Genomic DNA, 27,611 nt, shown 5'->3' on the forward strand with positions numbered 1-27,611 from the left:
CTTCGTGCCACACTGTTAGATGTCATTTGGTCGATGGCAGAGGTACGCAGTGAGGTGGAGACTAGTTCTCTAGGTCTAGGAGCCCCACAGTCGGCAGATTACCCTCAGCTACCACACCCTGCTGCAGACCCTACGCTGCCTGTAGCAGAGCCCCTGAAGGTACCGGAGGACCCCCAGCCAGAGACACAGGCTGAGCCTGACACCTGTCCACTGCCACCCAGGAGGATGTGGGAGGACAGCTTCGACACAGAGAAGTGAGTTATATTCTATGAAGGGGTTCTGTCTGTGTTCTATCCAGTGTTCTGTGTTCTAGAGGGTTCTGTCTGTGTTCTATCCAGTGTTCTGTGTTCTAAAGCGTTTCCTGTTTCCAGAGCGTTCTGTCAAATGTTATAGTCTAGTGTGTTCTGTGTTCTAGAGTGTTCAGCTGTTTTAATCTTGAGTGTTCTGTCTCTGTTCTAGTCTAGTGTTCTGTGTTCTAGAGGGTTCTGTCTATATTATAGTCTAGTGTTCTGTGTTCTAGAGGGTTCTGTCTCTGTTCTAGTCTAGTGTTCTGTGTTCTAGAGGGTTCTGTCTATATTATAGTCTAGTGTTCTGTGTTCTAGAGGGTTCTGTCTGTGTACTAGTCTAGTGTTCTGTGTTCTCGAAGGTTCTGTCAGTGTAATAGTTTAATGTTTTGTGTTTCAGACTAAGTGTTCCATCTGTGTTCTAATGTTCTGTGTTCTCGAGGGTTCTGTCTGTGTTGTAGTCTAGTGTTCTAATCTAGAGGGTTCTGTCTGTGTTGTAGTCTAGTGCTCTAATCTAGAGGGTTCTGTCTGTGTTGTAGTCTAGTGCTCTAATCTAGAGGGTTCTGTCTGTGTTGTAGTCTAGTGTTCTAATCTAGAGGGTTCTGTCTGTGTTGTAGTCTAGTGTTCTAATCTAGAGGGTTCTGTCTGTGTTGTAGTCTAGTGCTCTAATCTAGAGGGTTCTGTCTGCTTTCTAGAATGGGATAGAATCATCGGCAGGAAACTGATAACTAATATAGTTCACCGTCTTGAAAATGGGTTGTTGTGAGAGTTATCAATCATATCAGATCCACATTTCACAGACAGGCTACACACACACACCCGCACCACACACACACACACACACACACACACACACACACACACACACACACACACACACACACACACACACACACACACACACACACACACACGCAATGTGTTACTATTAGGTTTTTAATTTAGCTAATTTTGAACTCTGTTGGAAAGTCTACCCCTGTTGTATTTGGCGCATGTGACAAATAAAATTAGATTTTACACACCCCCCTTCCCACCACCACACACTCACACACGTTACACACCCACCCCCCCCCACACACACACACACACACATTACACCCCCCACCACCACCACACATCACACACGTTACACACCCACCCCCACCACCACACACACACACACATTACACCCTCCCCCACCACCACCACACACTCACACACGTTACACACCCCCCCCACCACCACACACACACACACATTACACCCCCCCACCACCACCACCACACACACATGTTACACCCCCACCCCACACACACACACACTACACCCCCTACACACACACACGTTACACCCCCACACACACACACTACACCCCCTACACACACACACACGTTACACACCCACCCCCCCCACACACACACACACACACACACATTACACCCCCTCACCACCACCACACACTCACACACGTTACACACCCACACCACCCCCCCACCACCACACACACACACATTACACCCCCACCACCACCACCACACACTCACACACGTTACACACCCCCCACACACACACTACACCCCCTTCGCCACACACACACACACACACACACACGTTACACCCCCCACCACCACACACACACTCACACATGTTACACCCCCCCCACCACCACACACACACTCACACACGTTACACACCCACCCCCCACCACCACACACACACACACACATTACATTACCCCCCCACCACCACCACACACTCACACACGTTACACACCCACCCCCCCCCCCCCACCACCACACACACACATGTTACACCCCCCCCACACACACACACTACACCCCCACACACACACACGTTACACCCCCCCGCCACACACACACACGGTACACCCCCCGCCACACACACACACGTTACACACCCACCCCCCTCACCACCACCACACACTCACACACGTTACACACCCACCCCCCCCCCACCACACACACACACATTACACCCCCCACCACCACCACACACTCACACACGTTACACACCCACCCCCCCCCACACACACACACCACCACCACCACACACTCACACACATTACACCCCCCACACACACACACTACACTATTACTCTAAACTAATCCCCCGCCTCGCCACACACATACACACACACGTTACACCCTCCCCACCACCACCACACACACGTTACACACCCCCCACACACTAACTCTGTGTATTCTCCTCTACCAGTTACTCAGCAGTGTCGTGGAGGCAGTATTTTGACCAGTCGGAGGACATCCCAGTAGGACCGTCAGAGACCAGAGATGTGTTCAGGGTCTACAGGAACGGGACTGATGGACCTCTACTGGTTCTGCTGCACGGAGGAGGACACTCTGCCTTGTCCTGGGCTGTTTTTACTGTGAGTCCACTATCTTTACAATTATTATCTACAGCTCGTTCACAATCCTGTAAGGTTACATGTGTTCCCCTTAGTTCAGTCCTGTCTGACCCATTACTCTGACCCATTACTCTGACCCATTACTCTGACCCATTACTCTGAACCATTACTCTAAACCATTACTCTAATCCATTACTCTAAACCATTACTCTGACCCATTACTCTGACCCATTACTCTGACCCATTACTCTGACCCATTACTCTGACCCATTACTCTGAACCATTACTCTGAACCATTACTCTAAACCATTACTCTGAACCATTACTCTAAACCATTACTCTAAACCATTACTCTAAACCATTACTCTAAACTGAACCATTACTCTAAACCATTACTCTAAACCATTACTCTAAACCATTACTCTAAACCATTACTCTAAACCATTACTCTAAAAAGTAAACGATTACTCTAAACCATTACTCTAAACCATTACTCTAAACTGAACCATTACTCTAAACCATTACTCTAACCCATTACTCTAAACCATTACTCTAAACCATTACTCTAAACCATTACTCTAAACCATTACTCTAAACCATTACTCTAAACCATTACTCTAAACCATTACTAAACTAAACCATTACTCTAAACCATTACTCTAAACCATTACTCTAAACCATTACTCTAAACCATTACTCTAAACCATTACTCTAAACTGAACCATTACTCTAAACCATTACTCTAAACCATTACTCTAAACCATTACTCTAAACCATTACTCTAAACTAAACCATTACTCTAAACCATTACTCTAAACCATTACTCTAAACTGAACCATTACTCTAAACCATTACTCTAATCCATTACTCTAAACTGAACCATTACTCTAAACCATTACTCTAAACCATTACTCTAAACCATTACTCTAAACCATTACTCTAAACCATTCTAAACATTCTAAACCATTACTCTAAACCATTACTCTAAACCATTACTAATCCATTACTCTAAACTAAACCATTAAACCATTACTCTAAACCATTACTCTAAACCATTACTCTAAACCATTACTCTAAACTAAACCATTACTCTAAACTGAACCATTACTCTGAACCATTACTCTAAACCATTACTCTAAACCATTACTCTAAACCATTACTCTAAAAACCATTACTCTAAACCATTACTCTAAACCATTACTCTAAACCATTACTCTAAACATTGACCCATTACTCTAAACCATTACTCTAAACCATTACTCTAATCCATTACTCTAAACCATTACTCTAAACCATTACTCTAAACCATTACTCTAAACCATTACTCTAAACCTAAACTGAACCATTACTCTAAACCATTATTAACCATTACTAAACCATTACTCTAAACTGAACCATTACTCTAAACCATTACTCTAATCCATTACTCTAACCATTACTCTAAAAAAACTAAACCATTACTCTAAACCATTACTCTAAATCCATTAAACATTCTAAACCATTACTCTAAACTGAACCATTACTCTAAACCATTACTCTAAATCCATTACTCTAAACCATTACTCTAAACTGAACCATTACTCTAAACTGAACCATTACTCTAAACCAATCCATTACTCTAAACTAAACCATTACTCTAAACCATTACTCTAAACCATTACTCTAAACCATTACTCTAAACCATTACTCTAAACTGAACCATTACTCTAAACCATTACTCTAATCCATTACTCTAAACTGAACCATTACTCTAAACCATTACTCTAAACCATTACTCTAAACCATTACTCTAAACTGAACCATTACTCTAAACCATTACTCTAATCCATTACTCTAAACTGAACCATTACTCTAAACCATTACTCTAATCCATTACTCTAAACTAAACAATTACTTTAAACCATCACTCTAATCCATTACTCTAAACCATTACTCTAAACTATTACTCAAAACCATTACTCTAAACTAAACCATTACTCTAAACCATTACTCTAAACTGAACCATTACTCTAAACCATTACTCTAATAAATTACTCTAAACTGAACCATTACTCTAAACTAAACAATTACTTTAAACCATCACTCTAATCCATTACTCTAAACCATTACTCTAAACTATTACTCAAAACCATTACTCTAAACTAATCCATTACTCTAAACCATTACTCTAATCCATTACTCTAAACCATTACTCTAAACCATTATTCTAAACCATTACTCTAAACTAATCCATTACTCTAACCCATTACTCTAAACTGAACCATTACTCTAAACTGAACCATTACTCTAAACTGAACCATTACTCTAAACCATTACCCTAAACTAAACCATTACTCTAAACTAAACCATTACTCTAAACCATTACTCGAAACCATTACTCTAAACCATTACTCTAAACTGAACCATTACTCTAAACTGAACCATTACTCTAAACCATTACCCTAAACTAAACCATTACTCTAAACTAAACCATTACTCTAAACCATTACTCTAAACCATTACTCTAAACCATTACTCTAAACTAAACCATTACTCTAAACCATTACCCTAAACTAAACCATTACTCTAAACCATTACTCTAAACTAAACCATTACTCTAAACTGAACCATTACTCTAAACCATTACCCTAAACTAATCCATTACTCTAAACCATTACTCTAAACTAAACCATTACTCTAAACTAAACCATTACTCTAAACCATTACTCTAAACTAAACCATTACTCTAAACCATTACTCTAAACTAAACCATTACTCTAAACTAAACCATTACTCTAAACCATTACCCTAAACTAAACCATTACTCTAAACCATTACTCTAAACTAAACCATTACTCTAAACTGAACCATTACTCTAAACCATTACCCTAAACTAATCCATTACTCTAAACCATTACTCTAAACTGAACCATTACTCTAAACCATTATTCTAAACTAAACCTTTACTCTAAACCATTACTCTAAACTAAACCATTACTCTGAACTGAACCATTACTCTAAACCATTACTCTAAACTAATCCATTACTCTAAACCATTACCCTAAACTAATCCATTACTCTAAACCAATCCATTACTCTAAACTGAACCATTATTCTAAACTAAACCATTACTCTAAACTAATCCATTACTCTAAACCATTACTCTAAACCATTACTCTAAACTAAACCATTACTCTAAACCATTACTCTAAAACATTACTCTAAACTGAACCATTACTCTAAACCATTACTCTAAACTGAACCATTACTCTAAACTAATCCATTACTCTAAACTAAACCATTACTCTAATCCATTACTCTAAACCATTACTCTAAACCATTACTCTAAACTGATCCATTACTATAAACCATTACTCTAAACCATTACTCTAAACTGAACCATTACTCTAAACTAATCCATTACTCTAAACTAAACCATAACTCTAAACTAAACCATTACTCTAAACTAAACCATTACTCAAATCCATTACTCTAAACTAATCCATTACTCTAAACTAAACCATTACTCTAATCCATTACTATAAACTAATCCATTACTCTAAACTAAACCATTACTCTAATCCATTACTATAAACCATTACTCTAAACTAAACCATTACTCTAAACTAAACCATTACTCTAAACTAAACCATTACTCTAATCCATTACTCTAAACTAATCCATTACTCTAAACTAAACCATTACTCTAATCCATTACTATAAACCATTACTCTAAACTAAACCATTACTCAAATCCATTACTCTAAACTAATCCATTACTCTAAACTAAACCATTACTCTAATCCATTACTATAAACCATTACTCTAAACTAAACCATTACTCTAAACTAAACCATTACTCAAATCCATTACTCTAAACTAATCCATTACTCTAAACTAAACCATTACTCTAATCCATTACTATAAACCATTACTCTAAACTAATCCATTACTCTAAACCATTACTCTAAACTAAACCATTACTCAAATCCATTACTATAAACCATTACTCTAAACCATTACTCTAAACCATTACTCTAAACTAAACCATTACTCTAATCCATTACTATAAACCATTACTCTAAACTAAACCATTACTCTAAACTAAACCATTACTCTAAACTAAACCATTACTCAAATCCATTACTATAAACCATTACTCTAAACTAAACCATTACTCTAAACTAAACCATTACCCTAAACTAAACCATTACTCAAATCCATTACTCTAAACTAATCCATTACTCTAAACTAAACCATTACTCAAATCCATTACTCTAAACTAATCCATTACTCTAAACTAAACCATTACTCTAATCCATTACTATAAACCATTACTCTAAACTAATCCATTACTCTAAACCATTACTCTAAACCATTACTCTAAACTAAACCATTACTCTAATCCATTACTATAAACCATTACTCTAAACTAAACCATTACTCTAAACTAAACCATTACTCTAAACTAAACCATTACTCAAATCCATTACTATAAACCATTACTCTAAACTAAACCATTACTCTAAACTAAACCATTACTCTAAACCATTACTCGATACCATTATAAACCATTACTCTAAACTAAACCATTACTCTAAACCATTACTCTAAACTAATCCATTACTCTAAACTAAACCATTACTCTAATCCATTACTATAAACCATTACTCTAAACTAATCCATTACTCTAAACCATTACTCTAAACTAAACCATTACTCTAATCCATTACTATAAACCATTACTCTAAACTAAACCATTACTCTAAACTGTCTATACAATAAATACAGCATTTTTTGTGTTTTTTTACTGACCAGTGTTTGAAACTGCTTAAACACTTTCTATTCCTGTAAAAAAAACAATGTCTGTTTTCTTTTGTTTCTATGTAATCTGTCCATACGGTCATCATCTATAAACTCCGGGCTCCTCTCCTGACCAGCATTTGAGATTTCCATTCCTGTTATAATACCTGTTTCTCTTGTTAATCTGTCGCTCCGTCTCCTCGGTCTCCAGACAGCCATAGCCAGTAGGGTGACCTGCAGGGTGCTGGCCATGGACCTCAGGGGTCACGGTGAGTTCAGAGAGCAAAGGTCATCTCAGAATGCCACTCTATTTGATTGTTGTGAACTAGTCATGACAATAAGGGTGCCATTTTGGATCCGTCCATAGTGTTTAATATAGTCACATCATAAAGAACCACAGGTGATGTACAGGTGAGAGATAGAGGGACAAACCCAATGTTTACAGAATGTGTTCACCTCTCCTTCTCTCCAGGTTCCACCCAGGTACGTCAGTCAGACGACCTCTCCACACAGACCATGTCTAGGTAAGAAGATACACACCTGTAAAACATAAGGAAATAACTTCCTGTCCCTCTACCTCTCACCTGTACACACCCGCCCCTCTCTCACACCTGTCCCTCTACCTCTCACCTGTCCCTCTACCTCTCACCTGTCCCTCTACCTCTCACCTGTCCATCTCCTGTCCCTCTACCTCACACCTGTCCCTCTACCTCTTACCTGTCCCTCTACCTCTCACCTGTCCATCCCCTGTCCCTCTACCTCACACCTGTCCCTCTACCTCTTACCTGTCCCTCTACCTCTCACCTGTCCATCTCCTGTCCCTCTACCTCTTACCTGTCCATCTCCTGTCCCTCTACCTTTCACCTGTCCCTCTACCTCTTACCTGTCCCTCTACCTCTCACCTGTCCCTCTACCTCTCACCTGTCCCTCTACCTCTCACCTGTCCCTCTACCTCTCACCTGTACACACCCGCCCCTCTCTCACACCTGTCCCTCTACCTCTTACCTGTCCATCTCCTGTCCCTCTACCTCTCACCTGTCCCTCTACCTCTCACCTGTACACACCCGTCCCTCTCTCACACCTGTCCCTCTACCTCTTACCTGTCCATCACCTGTCCCTCTACCTCTCACCTGTCCCTCTACCTCTCACCTGTACACAACCTGTCCCTCTACCTCTCACCTGTACAGCACCTGTCCCTCTATCTCTCACCTGTACATCACATGTCCCTCTATCTCTCACCTGTACAGCACCTGTCCCTCTATCTCTCACCTGTACATCACCTGTCCCTCTATCTCTCACCTGTACAGCACCTGTCCCTCTATCTCTCACCTGTACACAACCTGTCCCTCTATCTCTCACCTGTACATCACCTGTCCCTCTATCTCTCACCTGTACATCACCTGTCCCTCTATCTCTCACCTGTACAGCACCTGTCCCTCTATCTCTCACCTGTACAGCACCTGTCCCTCTATCTCTCACCTGTACACAACCTGTCCCTCTATCTCTCACCTGTACATCACCTGTCCCTCTATCTCTCACCTGTACCTCACCTGTCCCTCTATCTCTCACCTGTACAGCACCTGTCCCTCTATCTCTCACCTGTACATCACCTGTCCCTCTATCTCTCACCTGTACATCACCTGTCTCTCTATCTCTCACCTGTACTGCACCTGTCCCTCTATCTCTCACCTGTACATCACCTGTCCCTCTATCTCTCACCTGTACAGCACCTGTCCCTCTATCTCTCACCTGTACATCACCTGTCCCTCTATCTCTCACCTGTACATCACCTGTCTCTCTATCTCTCACCTGTACTGCACCTGTCCCTCTATCTCTCACCTGTACATCACCTGTCTCTCTATCTCTCACCTGTACACAACCTGTCCCTCTATCTCTCACCTGTACATCACCTGTCCCTCTATCTCTCACCTGTACACAACCTGTCCCTCTATCTCTCACCTGTACATCACCTGTCTCTCTACCTCTCACCTGTACACAACCTGTCCCTCTTGTCCCGCCACTCATAGGGATGTGGCCAATGTGGTGCGAGCGTGCTACGGAGAGGCCCCTCCACCCATCGTCCTGGTTGGTCACAGTATGGGCGGGGCCATCGCTGTCCACACCGCCTCCAGCATGCTCCTCCCCACTACTGTAGGACTGGTGGTGATAGACGTGGTGGAAGGTAGGGCCCAGTCCATACCGTTAGCAGCAGGCTCCTCCCCACTACTGTAGGATTGGTGGTGATAGACGTGATGGAAGGTAGGGCCCAGTCCATACCGTTAGCAGCAGGCTCCTCCCCACTACTGTAGGATTGGTGGTGATAGACGTGGTGGAAGGTAGGGCCCAGTCCATACCGTTAGCAGCAGGCTCCTCCCCACTACTGTAGGATTGGTGGTGATAGACGTGATGGAAGGTAGGGCCCAGTCCATACCGTTAGCAGCAGGCTCCTCCCCACTACTGTAGGATTGGTGGTGATAGACGTGATGGAAGGTAGGGCCCAGTCCATACCGTTAGCAGCAGGCTCCTCCCCACTACTGTAGGATTGGTGGTGATAGACGTGGTGGAAGGTAGGGCCCAGTCCATACCGTTAGCAGCAGGCTCCTCCCCACTACACTTCAAAATCTTTGTGGGATCTGTGTAATCTGAGGGAAATATGTCTCTCTAATATGGTCATACATTTGGCAGGTTAGGAAGTGCAGCTCAGTTTCCACCTCATTTTGTGGGCAGTGAGCACATAGCCCGTCTTCTCTTGAGAGCCAGATCTGCCTACGGTGGCCTCTCTTAATAGCAAGGCTATGCTCACTGAGTCTGTACATAGTCAAAGCTTTCCTTAAGTTTGGGTCAGGCACAGTGGTCAGGTATTCTGCCACGGTGTACTTTCTTTTTAGGGCCAAGTAGCATCTTAGTTTGCTCTGTTTGTTTGTAAATTCCTTCCAATGTGTCAAGTAAATGATCTTTTTGTTTTCTCATGATTTGGTCTAATTGTGTTGCTGTCCTGGGGCTCTGTGGGGTCTCTCTCTCTAGGCAGTGCCATGGAGATGCTGCACAGCATGCAGAACTTCCTGAAAGGACGACCCAGGTCTTTCGAGTCTATTGCCCATGCCATAGAGTGGAGGTGAGGAGCGTTCAGCAACACACCACTCCTTATATGTTAGGTAGCGTTCAGCAACACACCACTCCTTATATGTTAGGTAGCGTTCAGCAACACACCACTCCTTATATGTTAGGTAGCGTTCAGCAACACACCACTCCTTATATGTTAGGTAGCGTTCAGCAACACACCACTCCTTATATGTTAGGTAGCGTTCAGCAACACACCACTCCTTATATGTTAGGTAGCGTTCAGCAACACACCACTCCTTATATGTTAGGTAGCGTTCAGCAACACACCACTCCTTATATGTTAGGTAGCGTTCAGCAACACACCACTCCTTATATGTTAGGTAGCGTTCAGCAACACACCACTCCTTATATGTTAGGTAGCGTTCAGCAACACACCACTCCTTATATGTTAGGTAGCGTTCAGCAACACACCACTCCTTATATGTTAGGTAGCGTTCAGCAACACACCACTCCTTATATGTTAGGTAGCGTTCAGCAACACACCACTCCTTATATGTTAGGTAGCGTTCAGCAACACACCACTCCTTATATGTTAGGTAGCGTTCAGCAACACACCACTCCTTATATGTTAGGTAGCGTTCAGCAACACACCACTCCTTATATGTTAGGTAGCGTTCAGCAACACACCACTCCTTATATGTTAGGTAGCGTTCAGCAACACACCACTCCTTATATGTTAGGTAGCGTTCAGCAACACACCAGGTAGCGTTCAGCAACACACCACTCCTTATATGTTAGGTAGCGTTCAGCAACACACCACTCCTTATATGTTAGGTAGCGTTCAGCAACACACCACTCCTTATATGTTAGGTAGCGTTCAGCAACACACCACTCCTTATATGTTAGGTAGCGTTCAGCAACACACCACTCCTTATATGTTAGGTAGCGTTCAGCAACACACCACTCCTTATATGTTAGGTAGCGTTCAGCAACACACCACTCCTTATATGTTAGGTAGCGTTCAGCAACACACCACTCCTTATATGTTAGGTAGCGTTCAGCAACACACCACTCCTTATATGTTAGGTAGCGTTCAGCAACACACCACTCCTTATATGTTAGGTAGCGTTCAGCAACACACCACTCCTTATATAGGTGTTAGCAACACACCACTCCTTATATGTTTGGTCAGTTCCTTATATGTTAGGTGCGTTCAGCAACACACCACTCCTTATATGTTAGGTAGCGTTCAGCAACACACCACTCCTTATATGTTAGGTAGCGTTCAGCAACACACCACTCCTTATATGTTAGGTAGCGTTCAGCAACACACCACTCCTTATATGTTAGGTGCGTTCAGCAACACACTATGCTATATGTTAGGTCAGTGTTCAGCAACACACCACTCCTTATATGTTAGGTGCTGTTCCATAGAGTGCTATGCTATGGTTTCAGTGCAGTGTTGGTAGTGCTGCTATGCTATGCTATATGTTTACGTTTCAGTGCTATTTCACAGTATTGGTAGTGCTGTTCCATAGAGTGCTATGCTATGCTATGCTACGTTTCAGTGTTTCACAGTGTTGGTAGTGCTGTTCCATAGAGTGCTATGCTATGCTATGCTACGTTTCAGTGTTTCACAGTGTTGGTAGTGCTGTTCCATAGAGTGCTATGCTATGCTATGCTACGTTTCAGTGTTTCACAGTGTTGGTAGTGCTGTTCCATAGAGTGCTATGCTATGCTATGCTACGTTTCAGTGTTTCACAGTATTGGTAGTGCTGTTCCATAGAGTGCTATGCTATGCTATGCTACGTTTCAGTGTTTCACAGTGTTGGTAGTGCTGTTCCATAGAGTGCTATGCTATGCTATGCTACGTTTCAGTGTTGGTAGTGCTGTTCCATAGAGTGCTATGCTATGCTACGTTTCAGTGTTTCACAGTATTGGTAGTGCTGTTCCATAGAGTGCTATGCTACGTTTCAGTGTTTCACAGTGTTGGTAGTGCTCTTTCTCAACTGTTCCTGTTCTCTCTCTCTCTGTGTGTGTGTGTATGTGTATGTGTATGTGTATGTGTGTGTGTGTGTGTGTGTGTGTGTGTGTGTGTGTGTGTGTGTGTGCTCTCATGCTCTCTCCTTCAGTGTTAAGAGCGGTCAGATCAGGAACCGGGAATCAGCACGAGTATCCATGGTGGGACAGATCAAGAGGTAAACCATGCTAATTCTACTCTTTATGGTAGAGTGGCCAGACGGAAGCCACTCATTAAAAAGTACATGGCAGCCCACTTGGAGTTTGACAAAAGGCACCTAAAGGAGTCTCAGACTATGAGAAACAAGATTCTCTGGTCTGATGAAACCAAGATTGAATTCTTTGGCCTGCAAACCAAGTGTCACATCTGGAGGAAGCCTGGCAACATCCCTATAGGGAAGCATGGTGGTGGCAGTGGAGATTGAGAATGAAACCCAGCAAGGTTTAGACAACCCAAACTGTCGCAAACCGAATGCTAGCTTGGGGAAATAATGTCTTTCATAACGTTTTTTACATGGGAGATGAAGTTTATAAATTGACTGGCTGGGCTGTGGATGTGCATTGATACATCTAATGCAACTGTGAACTGGAATTACCCCGGGGGGAATACGGAGATTGTAGTGCTATAACTTCCTGTTATTAACCAATCAGCATCCAGTATCCGAACACACCATTTTATAACGGTTGGTAGATTAAGCCAATGCCTATGAGTTTTTTTCCCAAGTCTTTCTGTATTGGCTAATGAAGGCCAAGTTTGACGCGTTGGTCTACCAGACTCTTCACGCATTTGGGCAGAAGTGTCTGGGAAGAAGATGACCCAAAACCGAACCTTAAAGACGTCCTCTGGCGATTTTGGAACTTTTACTGTTGAAAAGCGATACTCAAGTATAAATACAGTAAATGTTCCGCCTGCTCACTGTGATTATTTATTCCACCTGGCCGTGCTGCTGCTCCAGTTTCAACTGTTCTGCCTGTGATGATTTATTTCACCATGCTGGTTATTTATGAACATTTGAACATCTTGTTCATCTCCACCCGGCACAGCCAGAAGAGGACTGGCCTCCCCTCATAGCCTGGTTCCTCTCTAGGTGTTCTAATCTCAACCTGGCACAGCCAGAAGAGGACTGGCCTCCCCTCATAGCCTGGTTCCTCTCTAGGTTTCTAATCTCAACCTGGCACAGCCAGAAGAGGACTGGCCTCCCCTCATAGCCTGGTTCCTCTCTAGGTTTCTAATCTCAACCTGGCACAGCCAGAAGAGGACTGGCCTCCCCTCATAGCCTGGTTCCTCTCTAGGTTTATAATCTCCACCCGGCACAGCCAGAAGAGGACTGGCCACCCCACATAGCCTGGTTCCTCTCTAGGTTTCTTCCTAGGTTTTGGTCTTTCCAGTGAGTTTTTCCTAGCCACCCCACATAGCCTGGTTCCTCTTTAGGTTTCTTCCTAGGTTCTGGCTTTTCTAGGGAGTTTTTCCTAGCCACCGTGCTTCTACATCTGCATTGCTTGCTGTTTGAGGGTTTTAGGCTGGGTTTCTGTACAGCACTTTGATATATCAGCTGATGTAAGAAGGGCTTTATAAATAAATTACATTTGATTTAAAGTAGACTAAACTGTAAAAAAAAAAAAAAAAAAAAAAAAAAAAATAGTGTTGTTTTTTATACACAACTGCAAACTTCACAAAGGGAATCTGTCATCTGTATCATGACTTACCTGGACCACCTATTGAGATGTGCCTTCTGTTCAGTAAACCAGGTGTTAAACAGAGACTGAAGTTCCACTTTAACCACTTAAAATGTCAACTTCAATGGGGTGACATCAGAGTTGGCCATCCCAAGGATCCAATTTAGACTTCTCAAAATGTCTCACCTGTACTCTGTAGGCATGTAGAGGTGGAGGATGTTGTTGAATCGCCTGAGCAGGCCGTCCCTGTTAGTGACGTAGTCGTCGAGGGCAACGAGGAGATCTGCGTTGACCCGAGCTACATTAGCGACAAGCCAGACGGTACATCAGAGGTGAGCATCCCGGAACCCGAGGTAAGAAACCAACGTCCTTTACTTACACACACACACACACACACACACACACACACACACTAACCACCATTTTGTTTGTTGTTTTACCTTTATTTAAGCAGGGGACTCACCATTGAGACAAGGGTATCTTTCACAAGGGAGCAAATATATGTTATCAGAAACATGATCAAAAGACAAAATCAAACAAAAACGATATAATGTAATGGAAAACCAGTAAATTACAACACAACACGCTATTCAAGAAGAAGGTCCCCAGTCAATAATTTAAATTGCCAGAACGGCACCAGAACATTGAAATGTATTGTGTAGTTGGATCCAGCAATGAAGTGCTTTAAAACTAAAAGAGGGTTTACTCAAGTAGTTCGGTGCAGTGTTAATTTTGTAGATACATTTTTTAATGAGACTATAACTTACTAAATAGATCCAGAAAAAAAACTATAGCTTAAATGAAAAATATTTAAATGTTGACTAAAACGAGACAATATTATCTCTGTGACTGAAATATGACTACTAAGTGGACTGGACAGCATAGCCTAGTGGTTAGAGTGTTGGACTAGTAACCGAAAGGTTGCAAGTTCAAATCCCCGAGCTGAAAAGGTACAAATCTATCGTTCTGCCCCTGAACAGGCAGTTAACCCACTGTTCCCTGGTAGGCCGTCATTCAAAATAAGAATTAAAATTTGTTCTTAAATAAAGGTAAAATAAATAAGTAAAACAATAGTTTTTGGAGATATTGAGAACTTTTGACATCATGATAAACACAATTAATATTAGCAGCGTAGATGAGCTGAGCAGTGGGAAGAACACAGCCGACATCAGCTGGTGAGCTGCAGAGGAGCAAGTGTTGTGTGGGCAGACAAGCTCTGGCTCCGCCTCCGATTATACAGATCACGCAGGCGACATCAGCTGGTGAGCTGCAGAGGAGCAAGTGTTGTGTGGGCAGGCAACCTCTGGCTCCGCCTCCGATTATACAGATCACGCAGCCGACATCAGCTGGTGAGCTGCAGAGGAGCAAGTGTTGTGTGGGCAGACAACCTCTGGCTCCGCCTCCGATTATACAGATCACGCAGGCGACATCAGCTGGTGAGCTGCAGAGGAGCAAGTGTTGTGTGGGCAGACAACCTCTGGCTCCGCCTCCGATTATACAGATCACGCAGGCGACATCAGCTGGTGAGCTGCAGAGGAGCAAGTGTTGTGTGGGCAGACAACCTCTGGCTCCGCCTCCGATTATACAGATCACGCAGGCGACTCTTTTGCTTCACCTTAGCTAACCAGTCACCACCATCCTTCTTGTTAGCTACCCTTTGACTGGTTAAGAAACACAAGTTGTTTTATGAATTTAAAACAAAAGCTGAGTTTAATAGTAAAACAGTCTGTCTTAATTTCTCTTGAGTAGGCTCTAGAAAATTCGGTGGTGTTTGAATTTACAATCTCTCTCAACCCTCCCACTTTTCCCACTACATATCATATACAGGTTCTGTAACCAATGTAAGCCAAGTCTTCCTACTTTCCTCAGAGAAAACTGCTTGATTCTGGCCCTTATAGGCTACCGTACGGACTGGACCGTTAAACAAATGAAAAAGCTACACCATGTTACCTCACTAGCTAGTTCTAGCTAACGACCTGGTGGGCACGTTCAGCAGGACGCAATGTTTTGGAACATTCAGATAGAATATACTATGTAGAGCAAATATGCCTCTCTGACATGTTGAAATAAGGAATAACGTCGGCTCTATTCGATTAATTTATATCTGCTACGTTCGAGAAAGCTTTTCAACTTAATGTAGCCGTGGTAACATTACCGGTAGTTTACTGAACGTAACCCTGGTAACCTTCAGTAGCCTACGGTAGCCTACGGAACGTAGCCATGGTGACATTATTGGTAGCCTACTGAATGTAACCGTGGTAACATTACCGGTAGCCTACTGAATGTAGCCATGGTAACATTACCGGTAGCCTACTGAACGTAGCTGTGGTAACATTACCGGTAGCTTACTGAACGTAACCGTGGTAACATTACCGGTAGCCTACTGAATGTAGCCATGGTAACATTACCGGTAGCCTACTGAACGTAGCTGTGGTAACATTACCGGTAGTTTACTGAACGTAACCGTGGTAACATTACCATTAGTTTACTGAACGTAACCGTGGTAACATTACCGGTAGTTTACTGAACGTAGCCGTGGTAACATTACCGGTAGCCTACTGAACGTAGCCGTGGTAACATTACCGGTAGCCTACTGAACGTAGCCGTGGTAACATGGAGCAATAATGGAGATCCAGAAAACCAAAACATGAGATACTGTGAGATGGGAGACAAAGCAGTGAGATGCAGCCTACAGTCTACTACAGTGAGGTGCAGTCTACTACAGTGAGATGCAGTCTACAGTCTACTACAGTGAGGTGCAGTCTACTACAATGCGATGCAGTGTACTACAGTGAGATACAGTCTACAGTCTACTACAGTGAGGTGCAGTCTACTACAATGCGATGCAGTGTACTACAGTGAGATACAGTCTACAGCCTACTACATTGAGATGCAGCCTACAGCCTACTACAGTGAGATGCAGTCTACTACAGTGAGATACAGTCTACTACAGTGAGATACAGTCTACTACAGTAAGATGCAGTCTACAGCCTACTACAGTGAGGTGCAGTCTACTACAGTGAGATGCAGTTTGCAGTCTACCACAGTGAGGTGCAGTCTACTACAGTGAGATACAGTCTACAGTCTACTACAGTGAGATACAGTCTACTACAGTGAGATACAGTCTACAGTCTACTACAGTGAGATACAGTCTACTACAGTGAGATACAGTCTACTACAGTGAGATGCAGTGTACTACAGTGAGATACAGTCTACAGTCTACTACAGTGAGATACAGTCTACTACAGTGAGATACAGTCTACAGTCTACTACAGTGAGATACAGTCTACAGTCTACTACAGTGAGATATAGTCTACTACAGTGAGATAGTCTACTCCAGTCAGATGCAGTCTACTACAGTGAGATACAGTCTACTACAGTGAGATGCAGCCTAGTCTACTACAGTCAGATGCAGTCTACTACAGTGAGATGCAGTCTACTACAGTGAGATGGAGTCTACTACAGTGAGATACAGTCTACTACAGTGAGATACAGTCTACTACAGTGAGATAGTCTACAGCCTACGACAGTGAGATACAGTCTACTACAGTGAGATACAGTCTACAGCCTACTACAGTGAGATGCAGTCTACAGTCTACTACAGTGAGATGCAGCCTACAGTCTACTACAGTGAGATGCAGCCTACAGTCTACTACAGTGAGATACAGTCTACAGCCTACTACAGTGAGATGCAGTCTACAGTCTACTACAGTGAGATGCAGTCTACAGTCTACTACAGTGAGATGCAGTCTACAGTCTACTACAGTGAGATCAGTCTACTACAGTGAGATGCAGTCTACTACAGTGAGATGCAGTCTACAGTCTACTACAGTGAGATGCAGTCTACTACAGTGAGATGCAGTCTACTACAGTGAGATGCAGTCTACTACAGTGAGATGCAGTCTACTACAGTGAGATGCACTGTCTACTACAGTGAGATACAGTCTACTACAGTGAGATACAGTCTACAGCCTACTACAGTGAGATGCAGTCTACAGTCTACTACAGTGAGATGCAGCCTAGTCTACTACAGTGAGATGCAGTCTACTACAGTCTACTACAGTGAGTGAGATGCAGATCTACTACAGTGAGATGCAGTCTACTACAGTGAGATACAGTCTACTACAGTGAGATACAGTCTACTACAGTGAGATGCAGCCTACAGTCTACTACAGTGAGATGCAGCCTACAGTCTACTACAGTGAGATGCAGCCTACAGTCTACTACAGTGAGATGCAGCCTACAGTCTACTACAGTGAGATGCAGCCTACAGTCTACTACAGTGAGATACAGTCTACAGCCTACTACAGTGAGATACAGTCTACTACAGTGAGATACAGTCTACAGCCTACTACAGTGAGACACAGTCTACTACAGTGAAATACAGTCTACAGTCTACTACAGTGAGATACAGTCTACTACAGTGAGATACAGTCTACAGTCTACTACAGTGAGATATAGTCTACTACAGTGAGATAGTCTCCTCCAGTCAGATGCAGTCTACTACAGTGAGATACAGTATACTACAGTGAGATGCAGCCTAGTCTACTACAGTCAGATGCAGTCTACTACAGTGAGATGCAGTCTACTACAGTGAGATGTGGTCTACAGTCTACTACAGTGCGATGCGGTCTACAGTCTACTACAGTGAGACATACAGTCTACTACAGTGAGATACAGTCTACAGTCTACTACAGTGAGATACAGTCTACTACAGTCTACTACAGTGAGATGCAGTCTACTACAGTGAGATACAGTCTCAGTGAGACAGTCTACTACAGTGAGATACAGTCTACTACAGTGAGATGCAGCAGTCTACTACAGTGAGATGCAGTCTACTACAGTGAGATGCAGTCTACTACAGTGAGATGCAGTCTACTACAGTGAGATGCAGTCTACTACAGTGAGATGCAGTCTACTACAGTGAGATGCAGTCTACAGTCTAATGCAGTGAGATACAGTCTACTACAGTGATGCACCCTACAGCCTACTACAGTGAGATACATTCTACTACAGTGAGATGCAGCCTACTACAGTGAGATACAGTCTACTACAGTGAGATTCAGTCTACAGCCTACTACAGTGAGATGCAGTCTACAGTCTACTGCAGTGAGATGCAGCCTACAGTCTACTACAGTGAGATGCAGCCTACAGTCTACTACAGTGAGATACAGTCTACTACAGTGAGATGCAGTCTACTACAGTGAGATGCAGTCTACTACAGTGAGATGCAGTCTACTACAGTGAGATGCAGCCAACTACAGTGAGATACAGTCTACTACAGTGAGATGCAGCCAACTACAGTGAGATACAGTCTACTACATTGAGATACAGTCTACAGCCTACTACACTGAGATGCAGCCTACAGTCTACTACAGTGAGATGCAGTCTACAGCCTACTGCAGTGAGATGCAGCCTACTACAGTGAGATGCAGCCTACTACAGAGAGATGCAGTCTACTACAGTGAGATGCAGCCTACAGTCTACTACAGTGAGATGCAGCCTACAGTCTACTACAGTGAGATGCAGTCTACTACAGTGAGATGCAGCCTACAGTCTACTACAGTGAGGTGCAGTCTACTATAATGAGATGCAGCCTACAGTCTACTACAGTGAGATGCAGTCTACTACAGTGAGATGCAGCCTACTACAGTGAGATACAGTCTACTACAGTGAGATACAGTCTACAGCCTACTACATTGAGATGCAGCCTACAGCCTACGACAGTGAGATGCAGTCTACTACAGTGAGATACAGCCTACTACAGTGAGGTGCAGTCTACTACAGTGAGATGCAGTTTGCAGTCTACCAAAGTGAGGTGCAGTCTACTACAGTGAGATACAGTCTACAGTCTACTACATTGCGATGCAGTCTACGACAGTGAGATGGAGTCTACTACAGTGAGATACAGTCTACTACAGTGAGAGAAAGTCTACTACAGTGAGATACAGTCTACAGCCTACTACAGTGAGATACAGTCTACTACAGTGAGATACAGTCTACAGTCTACTACAGTGAGATACAGTCTACTACAGTGAGATACAGTCTACAGTCTACTACAGTGAGATATAGTCTACTACAGTGAGATGCAGTCTACTACAGTGAGATGGAGTCTACTACAGTGAGATACAGTCTACTACAGTGAGATACAGTCTACTACAGTGAGATACAGTCTACAGCCTACTACAGTGAGATGCAGTCTACAGTCTACTACAGTGAGATGCAGTCTACAGTCTACTACAGTGAGATGCAGCCTACAGTCTACTACAGTGAGATGCAGCCTACAGTCTACTACAGTGAGATGCAGCCTACAGTCTACTACAGTGAGATACAGTCTACAGCCTACTACAGTGAGATGCAGTCTACAGTCTACTACAGTGAGATGCAGTCTACAGTCTACTACAGTGAGATGCAGTCTACAGTCTACTACAGTGAGATGCCGTCTACTACAGTGAGATGCAGTCTACTACAGTGAGATGCAGTCTACTACAGTGAGATGCAGTCTACTACAGTGAGATGCAGTCTACTACAGTGAGATGCAGTCTACTACAGTGAGATGCAGTCTACTACAGTGAGATGCAGCCAACTACAGTGAGATACAGTCTACTACATTGAGATACAGTCTACAGCCTACTACACTGAGATGCAGCCTACAGTCTACTACAGTGAGATGCAGTCTACAGCCTACTACAGTGAGATGCAGCCTACAGTCTACTACAGTGAGATGCAGCCTACAGTCTACTACAGTGAGATGCAGTCTACTACAGTGAGATACAGCCTACTACAGTGAGGGGCAGTCTACTACAGTGAGATGCAGTCTACTACAGTGAGATACAGTCTACTACAGTGAGATACAGTCTACTACAGTGAGATACAGTCTACAGCCTACTACAGTGAGATACAGTCTACTACAGTGAGATACAGTCTACTACAGTGAGATACAGTCTACAGTCTACTACAGTGAGATACAGTCTACTACAGTGAGATACAGTCTACAGTCTACTACAGTGAGATATAGTCTACTACAGTGAGATAGTCTCCTCCAGTCAGATGCAGTCTACTACAGTGAGATACAGTATACTACAGTGAGATGCAGCCTAGTCTACTACAGTCAGAAGCAGTCTACTACAGTGAGATGCAGTCTACTACAGTGAGATGTGGTCTACAGTCTACTACAGTGAGATGCGGTCTACAGTCTACTACAGTGACATACAGTCTACAGTCTACTACAGTGAGATACAGTCTACAGTCTACTACAGTGAGATGCAGTCTACTACAGTGAGATGCAGTCTACTACAGTGAGATACAGTCTACTACAGTGAGATACAGTCTACTACAGTGAGATGCAGTCTACTACAGTGAGATGCAGTCTACTACAGTGAGATGCAGTCTACTACAGTGAGATGCAGTCTACAGTCTACTGCAGTGAGATACAGTCTACTACAGTGATGCACCCTACAGCCTACTACAGTGAGATACATTCTACTACAGTGAGATGCAGCCTACTACAGTGAGATACAGTCTACTACAGTGAGATTCAGTCTACAGCCTACTACAGTGAGATGCAGTCTACTACAGTGAGATACAGTGAGATGCAGTCTACTACAGTGAGATACAGTGAGATGCAGTCTACTAAATCAAAATCAAATCAAATCAAATCAAATCTGTAACGTTTGATGAGATACAGTGAGATGCAGTCTACTACAGTGAGATACAGTCTACAGCCTACTACAGTGAGATGCAGTCTACAGTCTACTACAGTGAGATGCGGTCTACAGTCTACTACAGTGAGATGCGGTCTACAGTCTACTACAGTGAGATGCAGTCTACAGTCTACTACAGTGAGATGCGGTCTACTACAGTGAGATGCAGTCTACTACAGTGAGATGCAGTCTACTACAGTGAGATGCAGTCTACTACAGTGAGATGCAGTCTACTACAGTGAGATGCAGTCTACTACAGTGAGATGCAGTCTACTACAGTGAGATGCAGTCTACTACAGTGAGATGCAGTCTACTACAGTGAGATACAGTCTACTACAGTGAGATGCAGTCTACTACAGTGAGATGCAGTCTACTACAGTGAGATGCAGTCTACTACAGTGAGATGCAGTCTACTACAGTGAGATACAGTCTACTACAGTGAGATGATACTACAGTGAGATGCAGTCTACTACAGTGAGATGCAGTCTACTACAGTGAGATGCAGTCTACTACAGTGAGATGCTGTCTACTACAGTGAGATACAGTCTACAGTCTACTACAGTGATGCACCCTACAGCCTACTACAGTGAGATACAGTCTACTACAGTGAGATGCAGTCTACAGTCTACTACAGTGAGATACAGTCTACAGTCTACTACAGTGATGCACCCTACAGCCTACTACAGTGAGATACAGTCTACTACAGTGAGATGCAGCCTACAGTCTACTACAGTGATGCACCCTACAGTGGGTTAACTGTCTTGTTCAGGGACAGATGACAGACTTTTACCTTGTCAGCTCAATCCAGCAACCTTTCGGTTACTGGTCCAACGCTCTAAACACTAGGCTACCTGCTATTCATGGTAGAATCCACAGCAGCTACTGTAGAGGACTCTAGTCTCCTGGTTCATATTCATGGTAGAATCCACAGCAGCTACTGTAGAGGACTCTAGTCTCCTGGTTCATATTCATGGTAGAATCCACAGCGGCTACTGGAGAGGACTCTAGTCTCCTGGTTCATATTCATGGTAGAATCCACAGCGGCTACTGGAGAGGACTCTAGTCTCCTGGTTCATATTCATGGTAGAATCCACAGCGGCTACTGGAGAGGACTCTAGTCTCCTGGTTCATATTCATGGTAGGATCCACAGCGGCTACTGGAGAGGACTCTAGTCTCCTGGTTCATATTCATGGTAGAATCCACAGCGGCTACTGGAGAGGACTCTAGTCTCCTGGTTCATATTCATGGTAGAATCCACAGCGGCTACTGGAGAGGACTCTAGTCTCCTGGTTCATATTCATGGTAGGATCCACAGCGGCTACTGGAGAGGACTCTAGTCTCCTGGTTCATATTCATGGTAGGATCCACAGCGGCTACTGGAGAGGACTCTAGTCTCCTGGTTCATATTCATGGTAGAATCCACAGGGGCTACTGGAGAGGACTCTAGTCTCCTGGTTCATATTCATGGTAGAATCCACAGCGGCTACTGGAGAGGACTCTAGTCTCCTGGTTCATATTCATGGTAGAATCCACAGCGGCTACTGGAGAGGACTCTCGTCTCCTGGTTCATATTCATGGTAGAATCCACAGCGGCTACTGGAGAGGACTCTCGTCTCCTGGTTCATATTCATGGTAGAATCCACAGCGGCTACTGGAGAGGACTCTAGTCTCCTGGTTCATATTCATGGTAGAATCCACAGCGGCTACTGGAGAGGACTCTAGTCTCGTCGAGCAGCAGTGACGGTCCCCTTCGCTAGTTTAACAGTGTTGGCATCAAAAACAGCATTCAACTTTTAAAGTCCTCCTTGTTAAGAGTGAGACGCTCTTTTCGGCGATTTTTCTCTGAAACAGTTCACCGATCCATTCTCAACACAGCGTTGCAAGGGGTCGCTGGTCTCACATTTCGTTCTTTCGTTTTATGTTGTTGTTGTTGTTCAGTTTACGCACTCCAGGATTGGCAGAAGTGACCGATGCATTCCGTGTGTTCTTCTCGTTACCTTGGTGACGGGTTTAACCCTTTGGTGTGTTATCAGGGTGTGTACAGCTGGCGTATAGACCTGTCCAAAGCAGAGAAGTACTGGGACGGATGGTTCAGAGGGATCTCTAATCTGTTCCTGGGATGTAACCTGCCCAAACTCCTCCTGTTAGCAGGTATGTCACAATACAGTCTAATCCGGCCTTACTTTACCCCAGATACATGACTCTACAGTCTAATCCAGCCTTACTTTACCCCAGATACATGACACTACAGTCTAATCCAGTCTTACTTTACCCTACATGACACTACAGTCTAATCCATCCTTACTTTACACAACATGACACTACAGTCTAATCCATCCTTACTTTACACAACATGACACTACAGTCTAATCCATCCTTACTTTACACAACATGACACTACAGTCTAATCCATCCTTACTTTACCCCAGATACATGACACTACAGTCTAATCCATCCTTACTTTACCCCAGATACATGACACTACAGTCTAACCCAGCCTTACTTTACCCCAGATGTGTGTGTGTGTGTGTGTGTGTGTGGTGGTGGGGGGTTCCCTTTAAAAGAAAACTGTGAGGTAAAATAATGATGTGTTTGTCTCCAGGTGTAGATCGTCTGGACAGGGACCTGACTATAGGCCAAATGCAAGGTAGGTCGAACAGCATTAAACAGACTGTAGAGCAACACAGTGTACAACCAAACTAGTGTGTGTGTGTGTGTGTGTGTGTGTGTGTGTGTGTGTGTGTGTGTTTAAACTATACTTGAAGACCAGAAGTCCCCACAAGATTAGTATATGAACAGAAATTTGACCAACTGGGGACATTTTGTTGCTCCCCATGAGGTCAAATACTATTTCTATTTCTAAGGGGTTTAGGTTTAGGGTTGGTTTTATTTTAAGGAGCTAGGGTTAGAATTAGGGTTAGGAGCTAGGGTTGGTTTTAGGGTTAGGAGCTAGGGTTAGGTTTAGGGTTGGGTTTAGGGTTAGGTTTAGGGTTTGAATTAGGGTTAGGAGCTAGGGTTAGAATTAGGGTTAGGAGCTAGAGTTGGTTTTAGGAATTAGGAGCTAGGGTTAGGTTTAGGGTTAGAATTAGGGTTAGGAGCTAGGGTTAGAATTAGGGTTAGGAGCTAGGGTTAGAATTAGGGTTAGGGGCTAGGGTTAGAATTAGGGTTAGGGGCTAGGGTTGGGTTTAGGGTTAGGAGCTAGGATTTGTTTTAGGGTTAGAAGCTAGGGTTTGTTTTAGGGTTAGGAGCTAGGGTTAGTTTTAGGGTTAGGAGCTAGGGTTTGTTTTAGGGTTAGGAGCTAGGGTTAGGAATAGGGAAATAGTATTTTGAATGGGACTGAATTGTGTGTTAGCTGTACAAGGTTAGTTGTACAAGACTGTGTGATAGATAGATACAGTGTGCATGTATGTGTGTCTGAGAAAGAGAGTGGAGTGTGTGCGAGATTGACACACACACACACACACACACACACACACACACACACACACACACACACACACACTGTTCTCTGACTGAAGACCACCTGTTATATTATTCTCCTCAGGCAAATTCATGATGCAGGTGCTGCCCCCTAGTGGCCACGCAGTGCACGAGGACACACCAGACAAAGTAAGACACACATGCACGCACGCACACACACACACACACACACTAACATGCATGTTGTCTCTTGTGCAGGTTGCAGATGCTCTGGCCAGCTTTCTGTTCAGACACAAGTTTGCTGAGGCCAGCAGAGGTCAGCGCACGAGGTGAGACATGCTAACACGCTAACTGACCCTGAACCTATAGTGAATCTATAGAAACATGCTAACATGCTAACTGACCCTGTACCTATAGAAACATGCTAACTGACCCTGAACTTATAGTGAATCTAACGAAAACATGCTAACTGACCCTAAACCTATTGTAAACCTATAGAAACATGCTAACTGACCCTGAACCTATTGTAAACCTATAGAAACATGCTAACTGACCCTGAACCTATTGTAAACCTATAGAAACATGCTAACTGACCCTGAACCTATTGTAAACCTATAGAAACATGCTAACTGACCCTGAACCTATTGTAAACCTATAGAAACATGCTAACTGACCCTGAACCTATTGTAAACCTATAGAAACATGCTAACTGACCCTGAACCTATTGTAAACCTATAGAAACATGCTAACTGACCCTGAACCTATTGTAAACCTATAGAAACATGCTAACTGACCCTGAACCTACTGTAAACCTACAGAAACTTGCTACCATGCTAACTGACCCTGAACCTATTGTAAAGCTATAGAAACATGCTAACTCACTCTCTTTCAGCTCCTCCTACCCTTTCACGCGGTGAAGTCAGCAGGCCAACATCCCGTCTTTCTGTGTCCTGAACAACAAATATTTAAATCATTTTCATATCTTACTTTCCAACAGTTTATAATGTTTTAGTATTCACTTCGGTTACCTCATTTTAGCTTCTTAGTCACTTAGAATTCTATCTTTTACAGTCGTAGTGTAGTTCAGTCAACATGTTGCAGTGTTTTTAAGGTACAAGCCCCAGGGCAGCGGGATGGTGTTATGTATGTAGTGAAATGTGTCTAGTTGGACTGTGACTCAAACATGTGTTGGGTAAACAGTTCTCATGGGAGAGGAATGTAACGATCACTAACACACACACACACACACACACACACACACACACACACACTCTCTAAGGAAAGCAGGCATGCATACACACACAGGAAAGTAGGCATACACATACACACACACACACACACACACACTAAGTAGGCATACACACACACACTCTCTAAGGAAAGCAGGCATGCATACACACACAGGAAAGTAGGCATACACACACACACACACACACACACACACACTAAGTAGGCATACACACACACACACTAAGGAAAGTAGGCATGCACACACAGTAATATGATACAGGTGGGGAGTGATGATATTTTCCTAAAAGCTACATTTCTTGTTGTGTGATGGAAGCCATGTTTAAAAGGACGCTAGAAAGACAACAATAACATGTAGTAGCAGGAAACTAGTTTCTGATAAACATAGTCCTGAATGTGGACTAGTTTCTGATAAACATAGTCCTGAATGTGGACTAGTTTCTGATAAACATAGTCCTGAATGTGGACTAGTTTCTGATAAACATAGTCCTGAATGTGGACTAGTTTCTGATAAACATAGTCCTGAATGAGGACTAGTTTCTGATAAACATAGTCCTGAATGTGGACTAGTTTCGGATAAACATAGTCCTGAATGTGGACTAGTTTCTGATAAACATAGTCCTGAATGTGGACTAGTTTCTGATAAACATAGTCCTGAATGAGGACTAGTTTCTGATAAACATAGTCCTGAATGTGGACTAGTTTCGGATAAACATAGTCCTGAATGTGGACTAGTTTCTGATAAACATAGTCCTGAATGTGGACTGAATCTGTTTTGGAAACCAGTGTGCTGTTATAAATAGACACCAGGCTCATATAGTTTGTACTGTCCTTCCATGTTATTCTGTCATGTAATGTCTCCCTAAGGGTTTATTCATGTTAATCTGTAATGTCTCTAAGGGTTTATTCATGATAATCTGTAATGTCTCTAAGGGTTTATTCATGTTAATCTGTAATGTCTCTAAGGGTTTATTCATGATAATCTGTAATGTCTCTAAGGGTTTATTCATGTTAATCTGTAATGTCTCTAAGGGTTTATTCATGATAATCTG

At 43.1% G+C, this 27,611-nt stretch overlaps 1 protein-coding gene across 1 annotated transcript; it reads left to right on the forward strand.

Annotated features, from left to right (window-relative positions):
• On the forward strand, nucleotides 1-26,583 carry LOC112239720 (protein phosphatase methylesterase 1-like). The gene is made up of 13 exons (XM_042328042.1): nucleotides 1-254; nucleotides 2,499-2,667; nucleotides 7,640-7,697; nucleotides 7,901-7,952; nucleotides 9,456-9,610; nucleotides 10,453-10,543; nucleotides 12,624-12,689; nucleotides 14,387-14,540; nucleotides 23,925-24,042; nucleotides 24,494-24,538; nucleotides 25,436-25,500; nucleotides 25,570-25,640; nucleotides 26,204-26,583. Exons 1-13 carry the CDS (start codon nucleotides 34-36, stop codon nucleotides 26,226-26,228), a joined length of 1,290 nt encoding a protein of 429 aa, XP_042183976.1. The 5' UTR covers nucleotides 1-33; the 3' UTR covers nucleotides 26,229-26,583.
• Nucleotides 26,584-27,611: the final 1,028 nt, after the last annotated feature.

Source organism: Oncorhynchus tshawytscha, linkage group LG10 (genome assembly GCF_018296145.1).
Source record: "Oncorhynchus tshawytscha isolate Ot180627B linkage group LG10, Otsh_v2.0, whole genome shotgun sequence".
Lineage (NCBI taxonomy): Eukaryota > Metazoa > Chordata > Actinopteri > Salmoniformes > Salmonidae > Oncorhynchus > Oncorhynchus tshawytscha.

What these genes read in the sequence shown, in the direction of transcription:
- LOC112239720 (XM_042328042.1), top strand. Translation starts at nt 34, where the DNA reads ATGGCAGAGGTACGCAGTGAGGTGGAGACTAGTTCTCTAGGTCTAGGA. An exon ending in ATGGTGGGACAGATCAAGAG is followed by an intron (nt 12,690 to 14,386) that starts GTAAACCATGCT and finishes TGTACTCTGTAG; the next exon opens with GCATGTAGAGGTGGAGGATG. An exon ending in AGCAGAGGTCAGCGCACGAG is followed by an intron (nt 25,641 to 26,203) that starts GTGAGACATGCT and finishes ACTCTCTTTCAG; the next exon opens with CTCCTCCTACCCTTTCACGC.